The sequence below is a fragment of the Phaethon lepturus genome, unplaced genomic scaffold, assembly GCF_000687285.1.
Source record: "Phaethon lepturus isolate BGI_N335 unplaced genomic scaffold, ASM68728v1 scaffold13218, whole genome shotgun sequence".
Classification (NCBI taxonomy): Eukaryota; Metazoa; Chordata; class Aves; order Phaethontiformes; family Phaethontidae; genus Phaethon; species Phaethon lepturus.
The window spans coordinates 31,280-41,842 of record NW_010556994.1 but is presented as its reverse complement, the minus strand read 5'-3'; the positions used below and the strand labels follow the sequence as shown (position 1 = coordinate 41,842).

At 35.9% G+C, this 10,563-nt stretch overlaps 1 protein-coding gene across 1 annotated transcript in view; it reads left to right on the top strand.

Moving 5' to 3' along the window:
- The first annotated feature begins 989 nt into the window (after positions 1 to 989).
- Positions 990 to 10,563, top strand: part of ERMARD (ER membrane-associated RNA degradation) — an 18,370-nt gene continuing 8,796 nt past the window's right edge. The window contains exons 1-10 of the mRNA XM_010292633.1: positions 990 to 1,158; positions 2,305 to 2,444; positions 2,969 to 3,070; positions 4,870 to 4,959; positions 5,835 to 5,932; positions 6,521 to 6,657; positions 7,816 to 7,930; positions 8,484 to 8,586; positions 9,028 to 9,057; positions 9,573 to 9,641. Of these exons, the coding sequence (XP_010290935.1) occupies positions 990 to 1,158; positions 2,305 to 2,444; positions 2,969 to 3,070; positions 4,870 to 4,959; positions 5,835 to 5,932; positions 6,521 to 6,657; positions 7,816 to 7,930; positions 8,484 to 8,586; positions 9,028 to 9,057; positions 9,573 to 9,641 (1,053 nt within the window). The remainder of the gene's footprint in view (positions 1,159 to 2,304; positions 2,445 to 2,968; positions 3,071 to 4,869; positions 4,960 to 5,834; positions 5,933 to 6,520; positions 6,658 to 7,815; positions 7,931 to 8,483; positions 8,587 to 9,027; positions 9,058 to 9,572; positions 9,642 to 10,563) is intronic.

The following is a 10,563-nucleotide window of genomic DNA, read 5'->3' as shown; positions in this document are numbered from 1 at the left end:
TGGCCGCCTGTCTCTGACAGTGAAACGTGGTGGGGCTTAGAATAAGGTGAGGGACTGAATTACATGCTTTATGAACATTTTGGATTTATTGTTTTTAATAGCAGACAGGATACTCCTGATAGCAGCTACTACTAATTCCTTATAGGAACTGTCATACTCGCTCTGTGCTGTTACCCATATAAATATGTAGTCTCTCCTTGAAGCCATGAATTCAGAAATTATGTACTGTGAGGGTCAACTCCACCACCTAATTAAAGAGGAAAAATATGTTTTTAATTTAACTTTAATGGAATCTTTTTATATTTGCTGTGATACTTCATCTTCAAACAATTTTTTGTCTGTCTTTTCTGTTTGATTAATGAGGAAGTGTGACTTGTTTTACTAAATGAGAAGTGTTTTCCTCCTTCTTAGCATAAGTAGTTCCATCTTTGCAAATTCTTTAGTTTAAATGTGTGCTTGAGAATCAGTCCAGCTTAGAATAATATGTCTAATGTTTAGACTAATGTGCAAAGAACATTTATGCTTAGATTGTTCTCCCATTACTGCCAGTTCATACAGAATTCACATGTTCCCCGCTGCAATGATTTTGTTGGTCATAGAGACTGAAGCTCTTGGTGGTTCTTGAAGGAGCATCTGTTTCCCTGCAAGCTCAGAGATTAGACAGAACAGTTATGTATAAACTGAGATCTTTTGCTTTAATCTATCTTGGCATCAGTTCAGTAGATATAACCATTCAGAAATATACCATCCTGGTGTTATGCAACTAGAGCAATTCTTCCCCTCAGTTTTCCACAAGATGGTTCTGCTCAGAGAGTTCCTTTCATCATATGCATAGATTAAAGTTGCATTTGCAGAACTTAACATTGTTTACAGACACTGTATTACTATCTGTATATCTGTGCTTATGAGTATGTTTTAATAATAATTTTCTTTGTTCTATACTTTTGTAATGCAAGGACTTTTTTTGTGTGTGTGTGTATGTGTTCTAGATGGCGTTGTCAGACTCGGTCACTACTTGTCTTTCTCCACCTGTGCATTATGTGATTTGCAAACTTGGTTTTGAGAAGACAGACACCTATGATATTAATAATATTTTATCTGAAAATGGCAAAGTGTGTTGGCAAACTGTTACAGAGCATGTTTGTTACCTTGAATCAGGTTGGTGTTTACTTGCTGTAGTAGTGATACATTTAAGGCTGATGCAGAATCTAAGTACAGTTTATAGCAATCCTTACTTAGTTATAACATTTTATTACAGTACAGCATTAGCTTTGCTGCAGATTAGAGTATATACAGTTCATACCTACAAGGAGCTTTAAATGTTTCATCCACACTTGGTATTTGGTTATTGCTGGTTCCTAAGATTTATGTGATCTGTGCTACATGGGTAGCACCTCCTTGTCCTTCTTCATACATCTTTGTTCCCAACTTCATGTGCCTGTACATAAGGGGTTCAGTTCTGCTTCTCTCCTACCTCATAGTTGCGTTCTTCTGTGTTCTTTATACAACCTTTGCCGTAAATTTAAAATACTCTGGGGCCATCAGTATTCCTACGGTTGCTTCTGGTTTTGTTTCTGCAACTTTAGCTTGTACAGAAGTACTGGTTTTGTTTCCCTTCTGTATGTAGAACAGTTTATGATTATTTTTTAACCAAAACAATGTATTTATGTCCTAATGAACTTGTTGAATTTTAATTTGTGAAATTGCATCATGCAAGCTCAGTTATTAATTTCCAGAGATGGTAAAAAATGATGCATGTTTCTGCCTCAAGCAATATAATTTCAGTAAATCAGAAGAATTTATTTTCTTATAAAAGTGTCCCACCAAAGGGGAACAGTGATACTACTCAGTAAGGTACCACATCCATCTGCATTCTTTAAAGGGTGTAAGGGGTGCAACTTGACTGATCCCACTAAGCCTGCACTAGCTTCCAGCTTGACTATGTGGAATTTATGTACTCTGGTAGGTTCTTCCCATTTCAGCAAAACCAGAACATAATAATCCTTTTTACTTTCATGTTTTCTTGCACTAAGTTTGTTTTTTGGGTTTTTTGTTTTTTGTTTTTTTTTTTTTGGAGAAGGTACTCGATCTTGTGTGGTTTCACACTGCGCTTTTACTTTTCTGTATCTGACTTGTGTGATCTTTTGGACAGTAAATTATAGTGTATTAGTTGTGCTAAAATATCCTGGATAAAATTCTCTGTGCTAAATATGTACACAAGCAGATTTTACTCCTTGTGAGTTTTAAAATATTGGGCCTTCGGGAAGTTTGGTACTTTAATCACCTTCTTTTTTTCAATTTAAGATCGAAGTGTGGATTATGTCAAAAGCATACGATCATTAGGACCTGTATGTGAATCTGTTAATTTGCACTTCAAATCTCTGACCAAGGAGCAATTTGTAATTCAGTATGCATTATGGTTCCACTGGACAAACTGCACAGAGGTATGGAAATGTCTGTTGACAATTTGTGTTTTGGCACATGAACCCTTTGTGGAAGTTTAGTGTAAGAACACACAAGAGATATCAATGAACCAAAATGCTTAGAATTTGTAACTAATTGTACTTCTCTGATACATTGTTGCTTCTAATTGTCTTGACTTTGTAATTGGATTTTATATGTTATCCCAAAGAGAACATGAGCTGCTTTGGGCCTGTTGTAACCTAAGATAGTAGGATTTTGTTTTTCTAATAATCTGTGCTTAGTGACAAGTTTTACTGTGCAAAGTTATTGTTAATAATTTTTGTAGATGTAAGGCACTAGATACATTGGCATTAAAAATACTAGAAAGGTTCTAGGGCAGTTTCCTTCCAGGCATCTACTTTTTTTATCTCCTTGTCATGGTTTTCTGTCTACACTTGCATAGCAACTATCACAGAGGAGTGTTTAGGTTTCTCTGTGCTTTTGACAGTTTGATTTTTCCTTCCGAATATTTAACACAACATTCTTCTTCTCCCCCATCATACAGTTATTTCTTGAAGTGTTTGATGTTCTACAATATACACAAACTACAGAAGTTGCTTTTGGCTTAATGAAACTAACATCATGCTTGGAGCGAGCCTTGGGTGATGTAAGTGCCAACATGAGGAGTCTATTGCAGATTTGGTTTTATAAGATGGGAATGAGCTCTTGGATTTAATTGCACATTGAAGAAGTGAGATTACCCTGTACTGTAGTAGTACACTAATAGCACAGCTGCATTTTGAGTTGAACAGATGTTCTTTTTTGGATCCAATTGTGCTAATGGAAACATCTTCTGGGGCTCCTTCATTTGTGCTGGTGGAGTTGCTTGTGTGAGTGTGTATTTAAAAAAGAGCAAAGTTTGCTTAATCAATGTACACATAGTAGGTCTTTGTTACTCTGGTTTATTTAACTGAAACAAGGAGTAGCATACTTTCCACAGAAGATCAGTTGATGTAGTAACTTCTGTGAGGAGAGGCAGGAGCATACAGTTGGAAATGGGCTGCTAGAGAACTTCTTTCCTCAGAGCATTGTTTGCAGCGTGTACATCTGTTTAGGTGCTTCAGCACGAGTCTTGTGCTGCAAAAACATCTAGAAGTCAGTTAACAACTTAAATTCTTGACCTAACTGATCAGCTGGATAGATCTGGGATCCATCCTGCAGTCCTGAATGTTTGTCTTGTTAACACATCCCCACTTACCTTTACCCTTACATTTACTACATTTAGTAAATGTATGCACTCTTTTTAAGTTTAAAGAGTGATACTGCAGGAGTTCCATGATCAGTGGGACACAAGGAGTACATACGTGATAGGCTTAGGAATTCTGACTAGTATTAAGAAACGTGTATTGTGAATCCTTTTTGATGGAACATGAGGCTATGGTTAGGCTATGGTTCAAAATTTAGTGGTAACACTGCTTAGGTTTGATGAATCAATCTTCACAGCTATCTGCCTTGTTTGCTGGTATTCTATACCTTATATGAGCGCAAATATTTGAAGGCCTAATAGCAAGCTAGGTTGATAGTGGTCCAGGTACCATTCCACCTTTTTCCCATACCTCCATTTTTGTTTTTCCACTGAATCAGTTCCTTGATCTGCTTCACTGCATGACCACACAAACAGATGCCACCACTACTTACGGGCATGCAGGTTAGGGAGAAGGAAGCAACAGCTGTCCCGAGAGGCTTTGCTGCTGGGATATATTGCTCACAGATAAGATAAAATAGCTGGTTGTTAAATCTCTGTGAGGAGCTCTGGAGAAGGAAATGTCAGAGAAAGAACAATTGGCTAATTCACACCTAGACAAACCAATTTGCCCAAGTATGGGGGTTGGTACCTTTTGAAGTAATGAAAAATTACCAAAGACTGGGAAAAAACATCAGGGAGAATACAAAGAATAGAAGGCTTCATAGCAGTTGAGACTAGAGATGCTGAGATTGCCCAACTAGGATAAAATCTAGTTTAAAGAACAGCCAGAGTCAGAAGACAAACCACAAGTCTCCTTCCTTAAACAATGACAGACTCTATAGATTTCTAGGGTAAGAATGAAGTATGGTGTCCTGGGTTGAGTTTATTCCCTTAATTACATGTTCTTGCTGTGCTTTACTTTTTTTTTCTTGTTGAAGTGAAAAGCAGTATGTGCTTTTCTGTGTCTTTTCACAGACACTGTGAAAAACCTAACTATGGGAACATTAAGTAGGATATCCACTTTTTCTTGATATGCTCTGTAAATTTTGTCATGCAATTACAGAATTTGAGGCCTTTTTAAGGATTTGCTGGGTTTTGTTTGATTAATGTTTTTACAATAATGAAAATGATTACTGGGTGAAATAGGCAAGCTGTATGTTTGAAATACAAAGGAATATACTGAATTACTTATGTTATCTGTTTTGCTGTTTTTTTAATAGGTATATTTACTGATTGGTAAAGATTGCCCTTTCCTTCTAAGAGATTTGCTTGCTTCTGAGCAGCTTGCGGTTGTCTTTGGACAAACTGTAGTAAGTGCGTAGTTTTGAAATAAGTTTTTTATGTAAAATTTCACATATCTGTCAAGGGAATGGGTGAGCAAGCTGCAGAGTTGTCTTCCTCTTTCTGAGTTGCACTAATTGAACATACACATCATGCACTGGCTGTTTCTTATAAGCTCTGTTCCTCTTCACCACCACTGTAGTAAGATGCTTTATAAAATATACCACACTAGAATTTTTCAAAATAGAAGAAACTAACTTGTTCATCCCCACATGCAAAAAAATGATAAAACCCAAATTCTGATGACATTTACACTCATGTAAACAGAGTAGGTGCTCTTTCTCATACAGTTTTACAAACATAAACTCTTTGTTAGGACAAAGTATCGGAAGTGAACTGTAGAAGCTTGTATTGTTAGCCTATCTAGTAGTGTTATAAGGATTATTTCTTGATGGCATGTGGAATAGTTCAATTCTTACCGTTGAAAAATAAAACCAAAGTTTCCCTTTTTGCTAGATAGTGATCTGGGAATACAGCTTTGAATGCAAATTCTGTATTTTATGTTAATTTGTATTAAAATACGGTGGATTTATAGTATGAGAAGAAAGAACTAAACTTGATGTAATTCGTTTGCCTATCATAACCATTTGGAATGTCTAATAACTAGTTTTGTTCTTCCCATATTTTATTCTGTAGTGTGTACAAGGAAGCTGAAAGGTTTCCTTTCAGATAATACTGGGAATTGCAAATAATGAGTTGCTGTTACTGTGACAAGTTGTGGCCAGTCATTTGGACAGTAGACATTGTAGTTTCTCAATAACTTACGAAATCTTCTGTCAGGGAAAGATACAAGATAATAAATAATACATTTCTTCATGCAGTAATTACTTTGTTTATTTATTAGATGAATGTACTGAGGGTATTCATTGGATCTCCGTATGGTCTGAATCTTCGTAATGTTTTGTGGCATGGGTTTGCATCCCCACAAGAAATTCCTGCAAAGTAAGTTGCCAGAAAGAATCTCATTTTCTTACCAGTCAGACTTGAGAGTGCTTGAAAAGCTGTTAGTAAAACTTACTGCTGTAATTAAAAAAAATTATAAAAAAAAAAAGTCTGAAGGCCTCTGGCAGTATCCTGACAGTTTTTCCCCTGCTGCTGCCGCTTCTTTTGGAAAGGCAATTCCATAGAATACGACAACTGTTATAAAGCTGGACAGTTTCAGGACCAGTGGCTTTTTATTAGAAAGAAATGCAAGAAAGCTCAAGGTCTTTTTTTGAAACCCAGTTACTTGTTTGTCAGGGCAGTAAGGAATAACTCGGAACAAAAGGCAGAGGAATGGAGTAGGTGGAGGAGCAATGGCAGCCAATGTAGAATACAGTGATGCTTTTTTCCTAATTCTCCATTTTTTTTTTCATGCTTGTGAATACAATTAATTATTAATTGCCCCTACTCAAAAGAGATGGGGAGCATAGGTTTTGGATGTTCTTTGAAAGAGCAAAAAAAACCTTTGTCCTCAACCCACAAATGTTGATTCTTTGCAAAAGTCTTAGTTGTGTAAGCTTTTCTAACATATTATGGTATTCTCCCTAGATACTGTGCTATGCTGCTTTTTTTAACTGCAGGATTGGGTCAGTTGCTACAGACGTATCTTCTGCAAACTAAACATGTTTTAGTACATCGACCTTATGTGATGTTCGTTAGCTTAGAGGAGCTTGATGTATTTCCAGGCAAGTATTTAACCATTAGCAAGTTTTTATTATGCTATATTTGCTACTGCCTCACTATCCAAAAGTGCTGTTGAAAATAATGCATTTTTTACAGTTCACGTGTAATGTTACTGCTTCTAAAAGACTTCAACTGTATGTTCCATTTTTTTAATGATGAGAGTTCATTTCATGTAACAATCATCTGGTTTGCCTTTACAAAATCTAATTCTTTCCGGAATCAGCAGGTTTTGCTGCAACGGTCCCAGCAGGAGGGCCCGGCATCTTGCAGGGAAGGCACTGCTGAAATAGAGTAAAGGGTGGTGACACATCCTCAGTACACTAGTGCTTTTCTCAGGGAAGGACCTGAACTGTCAGATAAAAATCTTCTCATCTCCCTGGCTGCAGACCTTACTTGGTTTATTCCTACTCTTTTTAGAGCAGCATACGGGGAATCTTGGTGTCAGTGGTGGTCATGGTCAGTTTGTGCTATGTAATCAATTTGCCAGTGGAACATCTGTTCATGGAATTGAGATGGGGCTTTTGGGAACCAAATCAAGCTGATAACATTCCAATTATCATGTAGTATAAATCCTATAGCTGTTGACTTGCTTTGAAAAAACACCTGCTGCAATCAAGTTGCACTTGCCATTTTAAGCTTTCTTTTGGATAAGGTATTTATAATGTGAATTCATAAGTGTGAGTTTCATTATATGGTAGCCCTGAAATATGAAGTGTTGATTTATTATGCTAAATGTTAGCACAGAAAATGGATAAAGTAGGGACAAAGTGCTCATGTTCAAATGTTCATACTACTTACTGAATTAAAATGATTAATATATATTACAATTTTTTTAAGTATTTGAAGTAGGTGGAGAACAATTCAACAGAAGCTGGGTCCAGTTGCTGTGTAGTCTTTTAGTCTTAGTAAAAAGCAGCCACAGTTTTTTAACCGTTTTTACTCTGTAATTTTATGTTATCGCTAAAAATGCAATCTTACAAAGTCAGTTTCTGATCTTATATATGACTACCATTGTACTTGCATAGTTAAAATAAATTGGATAACTTTTGTCTCCCTTCACAAATGCTGAAATAATCTTATATTTTCCATGAAATATTAAGAATGAAGTAGTAAACCATAGATTGTATGTAGCTTATCAATGTTTTTTTGCTAACTTGCAGATCTCAATCATGAAACACTTTCCATAGCTGAAGAGCTAGTAAAACGGTCCAGTTTTGTATTAAAAACAATGTTACCATTTTGGATGGCTGCTTTAACAGCTTTCAAGCAAAGCAGGTAACAGTATTTTTTTTTTAATAGAATATAAAAAGAATATATTCTATATTTATAGAATAATAGCAGCATTTGTAGATTCCAGAGCTTTTTGCTAAATCTGTTACTTAACAACATATAGTTACTCATTGTTATGGTGGTCTCTGAGGAAGTTTGTGGACTTACTTTATTTTGTGCCAACTAGGATTATAAACTATCTTTTGAAACCTAAAAAGAACTATTGCAGAGGTAGCCAAAAAGGTAGCCACAAAGCAAGTGGTAACAAAGAGTCAGATATTGACATATTGAGTTAACAAAACCATGTACTACTATATTTTTTTTTTCTCTCCCATGCTCTACCTTTTTGTAAGTTATTATCATCTCTGAGCTGGTTTGAATTTGGTGAATTCTGTTGGGCACAGGTAGTCATTTATTGTTTGTTTACAAAGTGCATTATGAAGGAATTTTGGTCTGGGTTGTGTGGTCTGGGTGTGTAAATCTGAGATGGCTTTAATTTCCATTTGGATTATATTTGTAAGGGGGGAAACCCCTTTGGGTATTTCTGTTATTTTTTCAGGTATGCTGACTGTGTGATTCTCTTACTTCCTCAACTGGAAGTTGGTCTTAGATTGCTCTTCACTACAACTAATAAGTGTCCAAATCGATTGCTAACAGCTGAGGTAAAATTTCTGTCTAAAGTCAGTTATGATTTAGTGCTAACAATATTTGTGAAAAAGTTATTCTAGAAGTATAGTGTCTAAACATTTACAGATCTTCCTCCAAATTTTTTCAATTGTGGAACATTATTTACAAATTTCCAGTAGTGTTTCATGAATGCGTCTTATTTTTTTCTAAAGATGTCTGCCTGTAAAAGAGGTCTTAAAAATTACTTCAAAGTTCAGAAACAGTCATTTAGGGTGGAAAGTAGATGATGTTATATTTATTTTTAAAAACTTTACACAAAATCCATCAGTTCCTGTTTTCATTTGTAAGGAGGGGTTTTTTTGCTATTCTTGCACCTCTGGTATCTCATGCAAATGAATAAATTTAAATTTGATATACATGTCTAGTTAATTGTTTTAGTTTGAAAATCAAGTAATATTAATTGTCTTTTGTTCTAGCCTTCTGCTCTCTACACCACTTTTGATGAGGTACTCATGATTTTTTTTTCTTTTAATATATATCAATGTCAGAATTTAAGCACATGCATGTTTCCCATTACTAGAGACCAGAAGGCACTTTCTTGTGTTAGATAGGACATTATTTCTAAATTTTTTCCAAACAGAAAATGATAGACAGTAAACATTTTAAATTTTGAATCCCCCAGAAAATACCAAAATTAGTACAAATTTTAATGAACGGACATTCATTTTTCCTAAATGTTTTTATCTTGAAATACATCATCTCACAGAAACATACAATCTGTCATTTTTCCTAGATTTGGTTATTCAAAATAAATACAAGTAAACATTGCGAGCAGAAACACCCACTTTTACAACTCTCTTGAATGATCTCAACTTGTCTGTCAGTAATAATTAGGAATCTTAATTCTTGAGTGGGGGAAGTAATTGCTTAAAATTAAGGTAACTAATTACTTTAGTTGGTGTTTGTTCTTTGGTTGTTTGGTTTTCAGTTATAAGTTTTTATTCAAATTACTTTTTTCTAGATGCTAGCAAAGCATTTGGATAATGAAGAAGTCAACCAGCTTCCTGCAGTTCTTGGGGAACCTGCCATGGCAAGTGTTTTGAAAGGTTTTTTTGTTTCTTTGTTTGATATTTCTTGTTGATTTGTTTGTTTTTAAATTTAGTAATATATTTATGATCATGCCTAATACTAATTTATTTCACATAGTTTATCTTCAGCAGCTTAGAACCAGAAGCTTGTTAACCTTTTTCATTGTGAAGGATACAAAGTAGTACCTGACAAGCTATATTGAGTTAGGATATAAGACTGTCTTTCTGTCTGAAATATAGAAGTCTCAGAGATATTTGTCTTCAGATTTCTGAAGATGAGCTGAATGGAGCAGAATTAAAACTGATGCCTCATACAGGGAAAATGAGAACTTATTTCTGATTGCTTCTGGGAAACACCTTACGCTACCTGGGCAGATGTCACAAAAACATAGCTGCAAACCTACCAGAGCACATCCTGAATCTTGCCACCCAAAGAGATAGTGAATGTGAAAACTGTGGGTGTTGAATTTAGAGGCCTTTTGAGACTGTAGGGGAGACCTGAGTTTATTGTCCTCTTGCCAGAGGGAGTGGGGCTGTGGAGGGCTTGGGGCACAAAGCTGAAGGAGATCCTCTCACGAATAGCACGTGTGTTAGTTTTGAATTTCCTCAGAAGCTACCAAGATGGCTGAGTGGCCCTTGGGTTTTTTTGCTGCAAGCATGGTTTGCATTGTTTTTTCTGACCATCTAAATGCCCCTTTCCTATAGAGAATCACAAAACCACAGAATCATTAAGGTTGGAAAGGACCTTCAAGATCAAGTCCAACCGTTAACCCAACACCACCGTGCCACCTAAAGAAGATCACATACCTATCTTTCAGAGCTATTCTACACAGTGGTGTCATGGTTTAACCCCAGCTAGCAATTAAGCCCCACACAGCCACTCACTCACTCCCCCATGGCAGGATGGGGGAGAGAATCGGACGA